Source organism: Aquarana catesbeiana, linkage group LG01 (genome assembly GCF_042186555.1).
Source record: "Aquarana catesbeiana isolate 2022-GZ linkage group LG01, ASM4218655v1, whole genome shotgun sequence".
Lineage (NCBI taxonomy): Eukaryota > Metazoa > Chordata > Amphibia > Anura > Ranidae > Aquarana > Aquarana catesbeiana.
In genome coordinates, this window is record NC_133324.1 from 216,619,311 (window position 1) to 216,636,740 (window position 17,430).

At 40.3% G+C, this 17,430-nt stretch overlaps 1 protein-coding gene across 3 annotated transcripts in view; it reads left to right on the forward strand.

The window, feature by feature from the left end:
• The window catches only part of SLC12A2 (solute carrier family 12 member 2), a 187,819-nt gene that overhangs the window by 102,696 nt on the left and 67,693 nt on the right, over positions 1-17,430 (forward strand). For all 3 annotated transcript variants that reach the window (XM_073625029.1, XM_073625049.1, XM_073625039.1), the window contains 7 exons: positions 795-903; positions 6,468-6,595; positions 6,684-6,768; positions 8,034-8,182; positions 13,243-13,350; positions 13,711-13,834; positions 14,963-15,064. In XM_073625029.1, coding sequence (XP_073481130.1) covers positions 795-903; positions 6,468-6,595; positions 6,684-6,768; positions 8,034-8,182; positions 13,243-13,350; positions 13,711-13,834; positions 14,963-15,064 — 805 coding nt within the window. The remainder of the gene's footprint in view (positions 1-794; positions 904-6,467; positions 6,596-6,683; positions 6,769-8,033; positions 8,183-13,242; positions 13,351-13,710; positions 13,835-14,962; positions 15,065-17,430) is intronic.

Below are 17,430 nucleotides of genomic sequence, written 5' to 3' on the forward strand. Positions count from 1 at the left end.
AGTACAACGAGCAGCAACCAATTGGCTTGAAAGTCTATTACTGTGGAGAACTTGTGGTCTCTCTTCTTTGATAACTTCCACTATACACTTGTTTTGCAAAGCATCCCTTACAGGTCATGTTTTCCATGTCTCTTCACGGAATCATTGTTAAAATAATAGGTGTGAGTCATAAAGCTGCTGGTGTAAGTATCTGGAAGTGTGAAAAATGGTCCATTGGTGTCCCTAAGGACTGGAGTTGAGAATCATTGCTGTACAGTATGCTGGGAGACGGCTCATAAATACACATACCCTTTCCAGAAGCTTATGGAGGATTTCTACCTTCAGGCGAAAAGGTTATCCATATGACCCTCCTTGCCCACAGCAGTTTTATGGGGCTTCCCCACTTTTCTCAGTACAGTGAAGCCCCGCTTTAGAAACTCATTGCTTTCCAAAAAGATCAAATTGTGCCCATCATCTCTGGTCGTATGCTGACTTGCCTTTGTAAAGCAATAGTGTACTCTCTCTCATGGGATCTAAAAGGGATATGTGTGAAACTTTACTTTTGCAGCTTCACAGTTAACATCTTACTTTCTGTGATTTACCGTAGCTAGATCTGAGTGCCATTGTGCACCAATACACAATTATGACAGGCCAAGGGAACATAAATTCTAAAAGCACATTTAGCTAGTGCATTTTAAAGATAATTCTGTAAATAATAAAATATACGTTTGAAAAATGTGTTTATTATTAAATATGCAGGTTGGACTTGTTTACCATTTATTTAAAATCGTTCTCCATGGCTTTAATTTTTCCAGGCTCAGATAGTATTATTGGTGATATTGTTGCTGGCGATCGTTGACTTCTTTATAGGAACAGTCATTCCCTTAGAGGACAAGGAGGCTAAAGGATTCTTTGGTTATAAAGGTAAAAGAACAGTGTTATGTATGGTGTAAACTAGGGATGCACCGATACCTTTTTTTTACAATGAGTACAAGTACCGATCCTTTTTTTTTTTTTTTTAGTACTCGTTGATACCAATTACCGGTACCTAACGCAACTGTTTTGTTTTAACTTCAGCTGTCAGCAATGGTACAAAGCATTTAAAAGTCATTTACAAATGAAATAAATCGATTTTTTTTTTTTGTAATTTAGCGCTTTTTCAATGTGAAATGTGTAAATATATGTGTAAAAAATATTCATTAACAAAGCAAACAAAAAAAAAGTTTTACTTGTTTATTGTTTATAAAACAAACATGAACAAAGAAAAAAAAGCAGGAAAATAATAATTAAATGGAGAAGAATAGGAAGTTAATTAATTATGATTAGAGTAAATTAACTTTTATTAAGGGGTTAAACAGAGGAACATTTGTTCATCCATTTGATCTGCAGATGAAGAAAAGGAAATATACAAAAAGAAACAATGATTTTTATTTTGGTGTGGTTTAGGGTTGAGCAATGTTGTTAATAAACAGTGCCGGCTGATTTTTTTTTGCTTGACAGCTCCAATTACCAGACTTCTTTAACACTGGGGAGACCCACTGACAGCTCAAAGAACCGAGCCTGAAAGTATCGGTTTCAGGTATCGGTGCATTTGCACGAGTACTAATACTTGTGCAAATACTCGGTATCGGCACCAATACTAGTATCGGTGCAACCCTAGTGTAAACAAATTTCTTACTTCGATTACCCTGTTACTGTGATGTGCTAAGATAACTTTTAGTTCTAATCTTTCTCAAGCCTCTACAGTATAATGACCAGTAGACTCCTGGGTAAAGAAGAGTGTGTTTTCACTCTAATATAATCAATTTCAGTAGCATTCTCTTTTTAAAGTAGAATATTCTTAACTACTTGAGAATTTTAAACGTAAGTGGTATACACTTCAACAAAGTTTTTGGGATACATCTCCTATGTCCATCTCCTCTCACCCTGCTGTTGCATTTCCTGCCTCTATTACTGGAAATTACTGGCTGTCACAATGATAGCTGGTAGTTGCTTTGGTGAAAACAGATATTTTTTTAATTTGCAAATAACTTTGCCATGCTTTGTACCAGAAAAATCATTTTAGTGTTATTTCATAAGCAGATTATAGAAAAAAAAGTATAATTTTATTTTACTATAAATCGATTTGTTTTTTTTTACGAATGCTGGTAAAAACCAAATAAAGCTTTTTTTTTTTTTTTTTTCCCCATTTATGACATCTTTTTACCTATAGTTCCAATAGAAAGTTCAAGTATTCTTGCAAAGCAATATTAACAAAATAAAGTTCCGTTACCCACCCCTTACCAAAAAAATATATATTCAATTAAAAAAAAAAAAACATTGTATGTATTACTTTCTTATTTTAAATAAAGACAAAGCTACATAAACAGTGAGGTGGAACTATAAAACTGTCTTTGGGAAATAAGGGGTATACAGGTACAAGAGCTGAAATTTTTATAGCCTAACAACAACCTAATTATTTTTTCTGTCGTCTTTTTGTCTCATCCGTCATTGAGCAACACAGCTTGAGCAACCCAAGGTTGAAGCAAACTAGGAGTTATAAAGCAGCCTGTTGGAAAATTGGACACTAGGCACATCAGAAACGGAAGACTATAACGCCTTGCACCTTACACCTTGCTGATTTTTGATTAGTGTCTCTCAGGAGATTTGAAGTGTTTTCTTCAGCTTTGCTGTTTTTTTGTGTATGATAGGAACATATTTACTACTATCAATAGCTGATGGTAGATTTAGGCCAGATAATGAAAGCCTGGAAGGCTCTCTACTTAGCAAGTGCATGTTTTGTCTGGTCATTACATGTACTAGTGTTCTCTCTGCAACCACCCTAAATTCTTTTAAACGGAGCCTGTATACAACGCTAACAAATCATAGTTGCTCTCAAGACGTTTGTAACAAAACGTGTCGGGGCAGGGCATGTTGTCATTACTTTCATGCACACGTGCACTTGGTGTGGATATGGATATAAGCATTTTAACTCTGAGCAAGTATGATTTGTCTTTTGTTAGTGTTGTATATGAGCTTTGTTTAAAAGAATGCACATACTGAGGAATAAATAAGAATACTTAAACGGGGTTACACTATGTGCAGTGTGCTTTGTTTTAATTGCATGTCCCGTTTTGAATGTGGTTTGGTGGCCTGGGAGGTGGGTTGGGTGAGAGTCCTGGAGATCCTTGGGAGCCATTCATTGGATTTGTGTCCATATTCAGCCTATGGGAGTTCTGTGAGATGTTTATGAGATCTCGGTGTGTGGCTTAAGGTGTTCCGGAGCAGGAGAGATCTTGGAATGGTGGTTTAACCCCAAGCTCTGTTCATACCTCCTCTATTACAGGGGTCATAATATAGAGTAAGCAGTTCTGCTATCCTTTCTGGTGGCAGTGATTGGATCTGATCTACTTCAAAGGATCAAGAGCAATTTAGTCTTACTCATAGATCTAGATTGGTCTGAAAGAGTGCAGTACATTGACTTCATTTGTCTTTTAGCCTACACTTTGTGGCATTTACCACATCGCCCAGATCTTTCTCTCGAGGACCAATCCCCACCTTGCTTAATGTTCACTGTCTGTCAACCTTGCTGTTGAAGCCCAGGATTTGACAGACCGGGGGTTTTCAGATTAATTATTCCTGACTTTGCTTAAAGCAGTAGTAAACACTGCTTGGTGACTTGTACCAACAGGAAAGCTTATAATAGAGCTTACCTGTAGGTACAAGGGATATCCTCTAAACATGCGCTGTTTAGGAGATATTCACTATTTCTGCTGCCAGTGACTAGTCACTAATGCATGCACACTGGCTTCTGAATAGATGGCATACTGCGAATGTCATTCATTCCGAGCTCTGTGCCACGACTGTGGCTCCCATGCGCATGCGCAGAAGTGATGTCATCCTAGTTCGGCCATTCAAATGTCTGGAGCCCGCGAACCTAGAAGGAAGACCGGGTGAACATGAAAGCTCTGTCAGCTGTCACAGTGTGTCGCTTGGGGGCTTCATTTTAAGGTAAGTCTTTCATAATGTGCTAGTACGTATTGCATACTAGCACACATTCTGCTTTCACTTGCAGGGGAAAGTTTTTTGTTTTTTTTTCTTACAACCTCTACTACTACTTTAAAGCTTGTACATTTAATAACTACACAATTAATCATTGCATTTCAAAGTTTTTATTCTCACTGATGTTTGTGGGGATTTCCCTCTTATGCCATTTCGATGGGAGCGTGTTCCCTGCAGTCAGGAGTAGAACAACATTTGGCCTCAGCACCATCATAGGTCAGGTGTCTGCACTGTCTATTTCTTTTAGATATTCTCTTGCTAATCTATCAGTGTACTTTACAAGGATTTACACACATTGCTCCCCTTTTGTACCACAATTTGTTCCTTTCTGAACATCTTTTTGATGTTGCTGCCTTGTAGGGCAGTCTTCTTGTGCCTAATATTTGTCAGAAGGGTTTCTACGTTATCTGTGTTCTGTATGGAGCTCCATTTGATCTTGCTTAGCAAAATAGTTGTTTTGAAACTAAAAAAAATCTTTTTATTGAACGTGGTCTCTGCATTCCCCCTTAATCAGGATTTTTTGTTACCTTCCCTGTGTCCAGCACTTGTTCCTCTAAGGAGATTTCTTTGCATGGATGTGGCAAGAGCTGTCAGGGTTTTCTTTTCGATCACTTCTTTCTTTATATAGACTGATTCCCTGTTATTCCAGAATGTCCTAAAAGAGGTTCTCTGGCTTCCAAATCCACATTTTGTGTGGTTTTTTTTTTTTTTTTTTTTTTTTTGGACAGGTTGTTGTGCAGGCCTATTAGTTGTGAGTTCATTGTGTGTGTTTTGTCCTGTTTAGGGCCACTGAGTGGTGCAGTGAGTGGTTCTTGGTATTTTGGTCATCGGGTCACTGTGTTTCAGATCTGTAGGCCTGCTACCTTCTATGAAGTGGATGTCTCTGCCTTAGCAGATACTAGTTCTAGTTGTGAGGCCTTGCAATTTGCTGTTTAATGCCTTTGGTCTCCGTTTACATTGGTTTTCTCTAGTTGGACAGGGTTTCCTCTGTTGATATGCTTACCTCTCTTTGGACTGCATTTGGAAATCCCCAGGTTTCTTAATTTTCATAAATTATCATCACGCTGTATCCCTCAATGGACAAGAGATAAAATATGATTTTTGTACTCACTGTAAAATACTTTTCTCAAAGTCCATTGAGTGGCACTGCTTCCACTGCTTATATGCTATTGTTTCTTTGGATTTCTTGGTCCAACTGTACAGGTATGAGGTGGGAGAGGATAAATCCACGAAGGGACATACCTTCAGTTTTCTGTGTGCGTAGTGTCCATTTCTCCTTTAGGCAGCAGTAAAGCCCAAGGTTGCTTAATTATCATCAAGCTGCATTCCTCAATGAAGATAAGGACTTTTTCCTGAGTGTAAAAAACCCCTGTATTTTTGTTTGGAAAGACTTTGGAAGAGTAAATACCTATGTTCAGTTTCACTGCTGTACACATAATTTCATCCTCACTTCCCATCTCTTTGAACACAGGGCAAGTATCAAGGCTAATGGTTGTCACCGCCATAGGAAGACAAAGACAGTGATCATAATTCTAAACTATCCCCTTTTTTTTCCTAAAAGTGCTTTATTGTAATGTGTTACCGCAGTGGAGAGATTTCCCATCACTTTTGTCCTAACGGAAAGTGAGGGGAAAAACACTCCCCACATTGAAAATGTGACTGTAGTTCTAACCCTTCCATTCTGTGTCCACTCTGTCTAGTTTCATTATATTTATTGCGATAGTACAGTATGTTTGAAAAAAAAGTTGGGTTGTGGGAATAGGTAGCTTTTGGTTTTTCCATGGTTTCAAAAGTGCAAAGATAGAGTAAAAAAAAAATAAAGTTATTTTTGTTTAGATCATAGATCTTCATGTGCATTCATACTAGGGCTGGGGAAAAAATCGATTTAAATCTTGAGTTGAGAGGTCAAATCGATTCAAAATTTAAGCAAATCCATTTTTTTTTTTTAGATTTTTTTTTTTTAGATTTTTTTTTTTTTTTCACCGCGCTTGTCCTGAAGAGCTGCAGGCAGGAGTTTTTAGGCGAGGCCGCGGACTAGGCTGAAGCTGCGGCCTCGCTTAAAAACTCCTGCCTGCAGCTCCCGGGTCCTGAGGAGCTGCGGGCAGGAGTTTTTAGCTGAGGCCACGACTTCGGCCTAGTCCGCGAGGCCGGACGCCGCGGACTAGGCCGAAGCTGCAGCCTCACCTAAAAACTCCTGCCCGCAGCTCTTCAGGACCGGCGTGGTGTCCAAAAAAAAAAAAAACTCTATTCAAGTCGTGAATAGAGTTTTTTTTAAGAAAATCGCAGATTTTTATTTTTTTTGGAAAATCTCCCAGCCTTAATTCATACTGCTTCATTTTATTGGATTGTATCTCTTTTTAGTATCTTCTGCAGTAAAACTATAGATATTTACTTTAATACCAGTACACATTAAGCACCGCACATTTTCTTCCTTTCTTTTTCTAAAGCTGAAATATTCAGTGAAAATTTTGGACCAGCCTTTCGAAGTGAAGAGACATTCTTTTCAGTCTTTGCCATTTTTTTTCCTGCTGCAACTGGTATCTTAGCAGGAGCCAATATCTCAGGTGACCTTGCGGTGAGTATTTTCTCAAAGTGTGTGCTAAAATAACACTATCTTTTAGAGCTTTTACTTTATGTATATATGTTTATGATTTTTTTTACAGGACCCTCAACTAGCCATACCTAAAGGAACCCTTCTGGCCATTCTTATAACAACTGTAGTCTACATGGGAGTTGCAGTATCTGTGGGTAAGAGTCCCATTTCAGCTTTGTGTGTGTCAATTTGAAAATGACATTGCCGTTACTTGTATTGCCAAAGTTTTAGGGATAATGATTTACTTTAACTTTATCTGTACCATATATATTTTCTAGTTGCATTGCTTTCCAGGAATTCATTTTTGCGTCTTTTAGACCACATTCATACTCTAGTTCAGCATCTTTGCTCGGTTTTACAGATATTAGTACTAGCGATTTTGAGTGTTTTTGCTTAAAGTGCTTCTAAAGCCTATTTTTTTTTTTTTTACCTTAATGGATTCCTTGCATTAAGGTAAAAATGTTTAAGCATCGGTATTAGCCCCCCCCCCCCCCTTTACTTACCAGAGTACCTGAGTCCTCATTCGATCCAGCACTGTGCATGCCTGCAGCTCTTATCTCCCCTCACTTCCATAGTTCCTACTGCTGTCACTCAAACCCAGTAACGAGGGAGCAGAGCCGAGTCTCGCTGTCTGTGTCAATGAACGTGCCAGTCCAGGTTCCTTGGTGGATCCCAACCATATGATTGTGATCTTTTCAGAGCTTGGACCATCTCTGCGATGTCAGCTGACAGCAGGATTTAGCCTGTTGTCAGCTGAAAACAGGGCACATAAGTGCAGAACAAACTGCACTCCTGTGATCCACAGGAGAAGTACAGCCAAACAAGCAATGGCTGTACTTCTCCTTTAAGCATTTTTTTTTATGAATTATTTCTAGCCAGTCGAAAAGTTGTTGCTAGGGAAAGCAAAATGCATGTTTTTTCAGATGTTCCTAGTGAAATCTATTGGGGCCAAAAACAGCTCAAAAGAAGCTCCTTTACTTTTTTAAACTATAAATTCAAGCAACACTATGCTCAGGGGTGAACTGGCACACCTGTAAATAAATGGATTTTTGATGTTGGGCATTTTGGCGCTCTTCAACTATAAAATGTTTAGGTTTGAATGGGGCCTTTGGCAAAAAGTAAATAAAATAACAAAATCAATATCTCCTTTTAATTTTATTTTTGTTGAGCAGTATTTTTGCTTATTTTTCTGCTGAATACACATTTGAAATGACCTTCAAAAGGGTTTGTCACTCTATTCAGCCATGGTGCTTTTACCTATGTCATTTACATGGTCTGAAGGAAAAGCCTTGAAAAAGAGAAACAAGCACAAAAGAATAAGGGGAATGGGCTCCCCTAAAATAATAAGTATGAGTCATATATAGACTTTTGCACTTTGTCCTATTGTTGCTTCAACAAGTTTGTTCTTTCTGTTCTGCAGGTGCATGTGTTTTACGCGATGCATCGGGGAATGTTAATGACACCCTTTCTGCAGCTGTGTCGAACTGTACCGATGCAGCTTGTAAATTAAACTACAATTTCTCATATTGCAAACCTGACTGTGAATATGGACTCATGAATAACTTCCAGGTAAGCGAGTGTGTTTTTTTGTTTTTGTTTTTTTGCAGTAGGCAAGCACAGCCCCTTCCTTTAATAATAATACTACTGAGCTTTTGAAATAGAAAATAAACATTTTGATCCTTTTTATGTATAACAACAATCATAATTAGAGGTCGACCGATATGGGTATTTCTCTGGCCGATGCCGATGCCGATATTTAGAAATCGCGGTGGCCGATGGCCGATATAAGATGCCGATATATTAGGCCGATTTTTTTTTTTTTTTTTTTCCCTTCCCCTTCATCTCATAAAATCTAACAGTTAGACCCCTTTCACACTGGGGTGTTTTTCAGGCGCTTTTGGGCTAAAAATAGCGCCTGTATAGTGCCTGAAAAACGTCACTCCCCTGCAGTCTCAGTGTGAAAGCTCGAGTGCTTTCACACTGAGGCGATGCACTGGCAGGATGTTTAAAAAAAAGTCCTGCAAGCGGTATCTTTGGAGCGGTGTATACCGCTCCTCCACCACTCCTGCCCATTGAAATGAATGCGCACCGCTGCCGAAGCGCCTGAAAAGCGTTTCGGCAGCAGCGCTTCAGGGGCGCATTTAACCCCTTCCTCAGCCGCTAGCTGGGTTATAAGCGCCCTGCTAGCAGCCGAACAGCGCCGCTAAAATGAAGGTAAAGTGCTGCTAAAACTAACAGCGTTTTACCGTCAACGCAAGCCCGCTCCAGTGTGAAAGCAGCCTTAAGTAATACAGAAAATTTTTTACATTTAAACATTTATTAAACAAAACAAACCTCCAATCAGTTCACTTGTATGTATAATTTAGATTTAAAAAAATAACGATATCTTAAATATTAAATATACAAAAACAGGTAATCAAAACTTTTGGATGAAAAAAATGGGCTAACTTTACTGCTTATTTTTTTTTTATTTCATTAGTGTATTTTTTTTTTTTTTTAAATTGCGTTTGAAAGACCGCTGCGCAAATACCGTGTGACATTAAATATTGCAACAACTGCTATTTTATTCCCTAGGGTCTCTGCTAAATATATATATATATATATATATATATATATATATATATATATATATATATATATATATATATATATATATATATATATATATATTTTTATATATATATAATGTTTGGAGGTTCTAAGTGATTTTCTAGCAGAAAATACAGGATTTTTACTTGTAAGAATCAAGTGTCAGAAAAGATTTAGTCTTTAAATGGTTAAACTGAGAGTTTCTACACACAGAGTTCAGCTCATTGATAAAAGAACCTGAAAAGATACAATGTATCTTCTTATCAGACTTGGCCAGCTGCCCAGGGAGGAGAGAATCCTCTCCACAGATAACTTTCAGGCAACTTGCATTGACTTCTATTACAGAAGTCATTTGCAAGTCCCGCTGAAGTTATAATTGGCTTTTTTTATCAGCACAATCGGCTGATTAAGTAAAAAAAGCCAAATATCAGTCGACCTCTAATCATAATTCTATAATGTAATCATCTTTTCAGAATGCTGTGATAAGATTTTTTTAGTTCAAATTGTATATACTATATATTATTTTATGGCTTGGTTAAAGTATGTATCGCCAAAATGTTTTTGTCATTGGGTTGGGATAGAGCAGGGAAGGGTAGAACACTTCACTGTCTAATGTTTGCTTTCTTTAGCTATTGTGCAAGACTCCCTTTACTTTCTGCTCGAAAGACACAACAGGAAGTGAGAGGAAATCTCTCCAAAGTGAGGGTATATCCCCCGATGGACAGTTCTCACTGAAACAGGTGTCCCTATTGCAGAATATATATCTCTCATCTCTTGTTTCTGTGGTAACTTTACAATGTTGGATTTTCCATCACTTTCTGGCCTGTTTCTTCAGGAAAGATGGAGAATCTCCCCAGTAGGGACACATGCAGCAGTAAAATCTGACAGGGTTTCCAAGTCTTTCACAGTTTTTGGGAATGGAATGGAATGTAAGGTAGTTAAAGATGATGTATAGTGTCAATAAATAAACACATACCTGACATACATGTCAGCTCTAAGCCAGAGGACTGAGTGGTCACATGACCGCTGATCACTCAGTTCTCATTCTGTTCAGAGTGGAGAGCAGTGGCTCTCAGTCACCACTCTACTCCTCTAGCACTCACTGGAGTGCCAAGCTGGGGGGGCGGAGTGCAGATGGCTTTGGCTTTCAGCTGCGTGCTAAGAGGAGGAGCCAGATGTCCATCAAGCAGTTGGGCGGATCCCGACAATATTGAGATATAGGGATCCTTCTAAAACCTGGAGTGTCGCTGCAACTTGCACTGGTAGCGTGCAATTCACAGGAATGCAAAAGTAAGTGCACTCCTGTGACCCACAATAGATGTATGGCCAAAAAAGCTTTGGCCATACTTCTTAGAAAAGCTGAGGTTTAGTATTTATTTTTGGGGAATACAGCAACATGCATGTAATGATGGTGTGTATCCCATTGTCTGCAAGTGATTGCTTCTGCTTAATGTGGTTGTAAACCTCAGACATGACTTATGATCAAAGCATAGCCCTCTATAGTGTGTGCTTGTCTCAATTAAAAGCACTAAATGTAATTTCTGTCTACTGTTTTGTTCCTCTGCTAGCAGCATGAATCGCTTCTGACAATTTTCTCCTGACACCAAGAGAAAAAATGATGATAGGGGAGGGACCTCTGCAGTGCCCTGTGAGCACTGCTTTAGATCTGTTCCGGTGTGCTGTGTGTGTGTGTAGGGGGTCCCTTCCCACCAATCAGCTTTCAGAGCTTTCCTCACTGAGCACTGCAGAGTGTAACTTCAGCTCTCCACCTCCGGTTTTCTGAACTCTCAGACAAGCTTATAAATTCAGCACTTTGAACAGATGTAGAGAAAATTGCAGATGGACAGCTACAACTTATGTAGGAGGCTTTGTTTAATCTCTGTGCATCACCTAAGGATAGTCCCTTCACTGGGTACATGGAAGGGTTTACAACCACTTTAAAATCATCCCTGCAGTGTTTCTTTCACAACTGCCAGATACTTCTCTGAGCACTTGTCTTCTGAGGCTGTGAAGGTTAACAGCAGCCGCTGTGACCCAAAAAGACAAAATTCAGGTGCCGCTCAGGTAGAGAGGTAAAGTATAACTTGACCGCTGTGAGTGCAGGCAGGGAGCTCGTCCTAGCTCCAAGCTGCAACAATGTCAATGGAAAGGATCCATAAGCCACACATAATAAAGCAGACCTATGTGCATGAAGTGATATGAATGGCAGCCTCAGCCAGGTCACACCCGCAATGTGTTTAATATAAGGGCACTTACCTGTCCAGAGATTTCACAATGTCTTCAACTGAGCCGATTCTTTAGTCTGCCTTGGGTGCAGGCGTTGTCATCTCTAGTAAGGGAAACAGGAAATGAAGCTTTGCAACTTGCAGCCTGTTTCCTACTGTGCATGCACGAGTCGTACTGCTCTTCTGGGACCTGTGATGTGCCCCGGAAGACTGCGGGGAAAGGAGGGGGAGGCCGAACTTCTGGTTCAGTTAACCGCGGCGATCTTAGGTGCAAACAAGTGGAGCTTCCCCTTTTGGGTGGTGCTTCACTTTAATCATGGGGATGGGAGTTCTGGGCATAAGGGGGTGTTTATAAGAGCATCATTGGATGTCATGTGATAGAAATGGAGGACCCAAACAAACAAAATACACAGGGGCTCAAGCAAGCAATCAAAAAAAGGGCCACAAACATAAAAGCTGGTCACAAACTTCAAGATTACTATGCAACACATATATATATATATATATATATATATATATAGAAAGGAAATAACAGCAGCCGCTGCTGAGGCAAGTTGCATTGCCTGCCTGCCCCCCCCTTGTCCTCTCATTCATTCACAGAACTTGTAATGCTACTTACCTACAGTGCATCACATTTGGTCGATGAAGGAGGAGCAGGTGAATGGCAGGATTTATTACACCTATTCACACAATGGATTGTAGGTACGTAGTAATTTTGGGTTCTGTAAATGGTGGAAAAGGCAGAAAGAGGAGGGTGGGTGGTGCAACTTGAATCAGTAGCAGCGTCTGCTGTTAACCTTAACAGCCCTGGAAGACAGCTGTTCAGAGCAGTATGTAGCAGCTGTGAAGGAGACATTGCGGTTATGTTTTTCAGCAGAAGCAGCTGCCTGCAGGTAATGGGGTACACACCATTAGGGCTTATTCACATGTGGTCTAAATCATAGGGATTTGATGCATTCAGCTTACAGTTTTGTATGTGTCTAAATGCATCACTATGGTATTCAAGGAGGCCATACACACAGCTGTGTCTACAAGAGAAAATGTGTGCTGCATACAAAAAAAGTAGGACACGACTGCATCCAAGGCTGCACAGATCTGCCAGCTCTCACTGCAAGACCTGCCTTCCATGCAGAAAATACACATATTCCTGTGTGAATGAAGTCTTTTACATAACTAATGTTCAGTGCTGTATCCCAAAAAAATATATACTACAGCTTTAAGTGGAAAGTGCAGTAAATCTTAAAGTCTTTGTAAAGTCAGAAGATTTTTATCTCTCGATAAAAAAATCTTCTGTGTGCAGCAGCCCCCATCACCCCCCCCAATGCTTACCTGAGCCCATCTCTATCCAGCTATGTTGCAGGAGTGTCTTGACTGCCTGAGACTCTCCCTCCTGATTGGCTGAGACGGCAGTGCGGCACCATTGGCTCCTGCTGGTGTCAATCAAATTCAATGAGCCAATCAGAAGAGAGAGGGGGCAGGGCCACAGCTCCGTGTCTGAATAAACACATGGAGCTGCGGCTCACGTCGGGTGCCCCCACAGCAAACTGCTTACTGTGGGGGCACTCAACAGGAGGGAGGGGCCAGGGGAGCCGAAGAGGGATCTGAGAAGAGGAGGATCCAGGCCGCTTTGCAAAATGACTGCATAGAACAGTTAAGTATAACATGTTTGTTATTTTTAACTAAAAAAAAAAAAAACAAGGCTTTACAATCACTTTAAAAGCCAATCTGATTTTAGTTTTCTATAGTCCGATATTTTTCCCCCTGGGATGTTAAAGCTTGTCCTAATACATGCATTTGTTTTTTTCTATGTTGCAGGTCATGAGCATGGTGTCTGGATTTGCACCACTTATTACAGCTGGAATCTTCTCTGCTACTCTCTCTTCTGCTCTTGCATCATTAGTGAGTGCACCAAAAGTCTTTCAGGTAAGAACATTTACTGATAAAGGCATTTAAAGCTATTCATAGAATGTTGCTGACCTTTGGGACTCAAGTGTGCTTGATTAACAGTGGGGGAGTATTATTGCACAGACCTTCCACATTTTTGGCCATTACTCACCTAAATCCTACTTGGAATATGTGTAGCAGGTTCAGTAGGTCAGTAACACTAAATTGTTTGGATTTATTCAATCACTGCAAGATCCATAAATATGGAAACAACCGGCGGAACCTGTCTTGTCAGCTTAGGTTTACATTCTTCTGAGGAGCCTGCCTAGTTTTTATGTTATATTTATAGCAGAGGTATCTTCCCAAATCAGCTATTTTATGTTATTTTTTTTCTTCCAGGCCTTGTGCAAAGACAACATTTATCCTGGTCTTCAAATGTTTGCCAAGGGATATGGAAAGAACAATGAACCACTCCGTGGCTATCTCCTTACATTCCTAATTGCACTGGGATTCATATTAATTGGTGTGTATCTTTATGTTTGTGAGTCTAATGTGTAGCTGGTTTGCTTGCTGCTCATTCATAGTACCTGATCAAATATGAATGATTGGACCCATGAACAATTTTGTATAACCTGACATGCACAATTGTACAGGCAATTGTTTCTCAGTAACAGCCTATGAGGCAGTATTGGGAGGGCTTAAAGGTAGTTTTTTTTTTTTTTTTACCTTAATTTATTCTGTGCATTAGATAAAAAGCCTTCTGTGTTCTGCTCCCCCCCCCCCCCCTCACCCCACCTAAATACTTACCTGACCTGACCTTGATTCAGTGCTGTGCCTGAAAACAATAGTTCTCTCTGCTCACTCTCTCCTCACAGGCCATGGAAGCAGCAGGGGGAGCCATTGGCGTTTGCTGCTATCAATCACAGCCTGTGAGGATAGAGGAGGGGGGTGGAGCAGGGCCAAGCCACGCTGTGTTTGTGTCAATGGACACACAGAGCACAGCTTGGGAGTGAACCCACACAAGTGCCCCCATAGTAAACCTCTTGTTTTAATGCCAATTGTAAGGCAGGAGATGTCAGGAGCACAGACGGGGGACCCCAACAGAGGAAGCCTAAGGCTGCTTTGTGGAAAACCATTGTACATGGTAGGAAAGTTTATAATTTTAGTTTAGTAAAAAAAAAAAATCCCTTTACAATCACTTTAATCATACCTGCTTTATCAGCAAAAATTAGGTGATTGTTGAACTAAACATAGCTACTAGTAATGCCATTGAAGATTGTGGTGCCATTTCTTTTTGGGTGTGAGAAAGAAAAAAAAAAATCAGTTATGACTAGTGATAGTAAATCCAGTGTAGTGTAGCTGGGAAATTCCAGATTCTGTTCAGTCGGGAAATACAGTGGGTAAATGCAGAGATGTTTTTTAGCATGGTAGCAGGCATAGAGTTCATTTGGATGTACCAAGCTAGTGTTATTGCCTGCCTTATGAGGATGGGAGAATAGGTACATTTTATTGTAATAGAAGAGTGGGTATGTTTGAGGCTTGAATATTCATTCTGCTAGTTAATGGAAGTAGTCCAGTTTAGCTTTTTTCACTCCGCTTTGGGGTAGCTATCAAATATAATTTAAAATGCTCTTGTTTTTCTCTTTCCTAGCTGAACTAAATGTGATTGCTCCTATCATTTCAAATTTCTTCTTGGCATCATATGCCTTAATAAACTTCTCTGTGTTTCACGCTTCACTTGCCAAGTCTCCAGGTAAGGCCGAAAGTTTTTTTTTTTTTTTTTTTTGTGTTGTGCTTTTCATTTCGTCAGTTTATTGGATAGTTTGGATGGATTATGTGTTGAGAGTAAAAAATACCTTTGTTTACCAACCGGGAATGATTTAATCTCTCTTAGTTTACCATGATGACTCTATTCGATCATCTGTTTACGAACTCAAATGATGGTTTTATTTTTTATGTAAATTCAGCAAGAACTCTTTGTCTGTTTAGTTACTATTTCTTTTACAGCTGTCATTGTAGAAATTGTTTTAGCTCTATGAATCTATGTGCATGTCTGGAGTAGTATACATTTTTCACATAATGGCAAAAGGGGCCAGTTTTACAAGGAAGACAAGATGTTTGACAAACTGAATTATTTTTTTTTTTTTAAATCATTATAAAAGTCAACATGTTAATATAATTGGAGGCAGAAGAGGGTGGAGCTTCACGCCTAAATAGTTTTTTCTTAATCGTACATCACGGGACACAGAGTCATAGTAATTACTATGTGGGTTATAGGCCACCTTCAGGTGATGGACACTGGCACACCCTAAACAGAAAGTTGCCTCCCTATATAACCCCTCCCACTACTAGGAGTACCTCAGTTTTTTCGCCAGTGTCTAAGGTGTTGGTCACGAGTAAAGATGTGCTGTACTGAGCTCCACTGGAGCAATCTTTGCTGGGGCTAGCTTTGCAGCTGGATCCATTCAAAGTATCTTTTCAGGCCAAATTGAATGGTACCCAGGCCTCATGGCAGAAGAAACGAGGTTTAGCCCGTAACGCTTCTCTTTTTAAAGAGCTGTATCCTGGGATCCAGAGCTTTGGTGTGACTTTCCACCATCTCGCTTCCTGAAGTCAAGCGTTCCCAAAGATCCAGAGAAAAGACAATCTCTGTTTCAGGCACTAGACCGATTAATATCTCAAGGGGTAATCCTACAGATCCCCACAAAAGAGCAAGGTCTGAGGTTTTATTCAAATCTTTTCATGATGCCAAAACCAAATGGAGACGTCAGACCCATTCTAGATCTAAGAAATCTAAATCAGTTCCTGAAGATCCACTCCTTTCGCATGGAGACGATCAGGTCAGTAGGTTCTATCCTTCTAGGAGGAGAACTTCTGGCATCAATCAACATCAGGGATGCATATCTGCATGTCCCTATATTTCCCGCTCATCAAAAGTTTTTGAGATTTGAGTTGGAACAGCAGCATTTCCAGTTTGAAGCCCTGCCTTTCGGGCTAGCTACAGCACCCCGGGTGCTCTAGCCAGGTTAAGGGCACAGGGCATAACAGTCGTAGCGTACCTAGATGATTTATCGCTAGATCGGTGGCTCGTTTGGAGCAAAGCTTACGCACTACAACCAATTATCTGGAAAGTTTGGGTCGGATTCTCAACCTAGAGAAATCTTCCTTAATACCACTAAAGAGGCTGGAGTACTTGGGTCTGATCATAGACACAGCCCAGGAAAGGGTGTTCTTGCCTCAGGCAAAGATTAACTCCATTAGAGAGCTGGTGCGGATGGTCAGGTCAAATGGCGATCCTTCCATTCGACTTTGTATGAGGTTGCTAGGAACCATGGTGGCTTCATTAGAAGCAGTTACCTATGCCCAGTTTCATTCAAGACTGTTGCAAAACAGTATCCTGTCTGCTTGGAACAAAACAATTCAAGCTTTAGACTTACCAATGCAGCTGCCTCCAAGAGTGTCCCAAAGCCTCACTTGGTAGTTACTAACCCAGAATCTGCTGAAAGGAAAATCTTTCATACCAGTCACCTCGAAAGTGGTAATGACGGATGCCAACCTTTCAGGCATGGGAGCAATACTAGAAAAGATAACTGTCCAGGGACAGTGGTCAAGAACCGAAAGAACCTTGCCCATCAATATCCTAGAGATTCGGGCAGTGCGTCTGACTCTAAAGGCCTGGACTTTCAGGTTACGGGATTGTCCTGTCAGGATTCAATCCGACAATGCCACAGCTGTGGCCTATATCAATCACCAAGGGGGCACCAAAAGTGTCTCAGCGCACAGAGAGGTAAACCATATTCTAACTTGGGCAGAAAGGAATGTTCCGTACCTATTGGCAGTCTTCAATCCAGGAGTAGAGAATTGGCAGGCGGACTACTTGAGTCGCCAGCAGTTATTCCCAAGGGAATGGTCTCTTCACCCCAACATATTTCGGACTGTTTGCCAAAGATGGGGGACTCCGGATGTAGATCTCCTAGCTTCCAGGTTCAACATGAAGTTAGTCAGCTTTGTGGCTAGAACAAGGGATCCACTCGCATGCGGAACGGATGCGTTGGTGACCCCATGGGATCAGTTCTCACTGATCTATGCATTCCCTCCTATTCAGTTGCTGCCTCAACT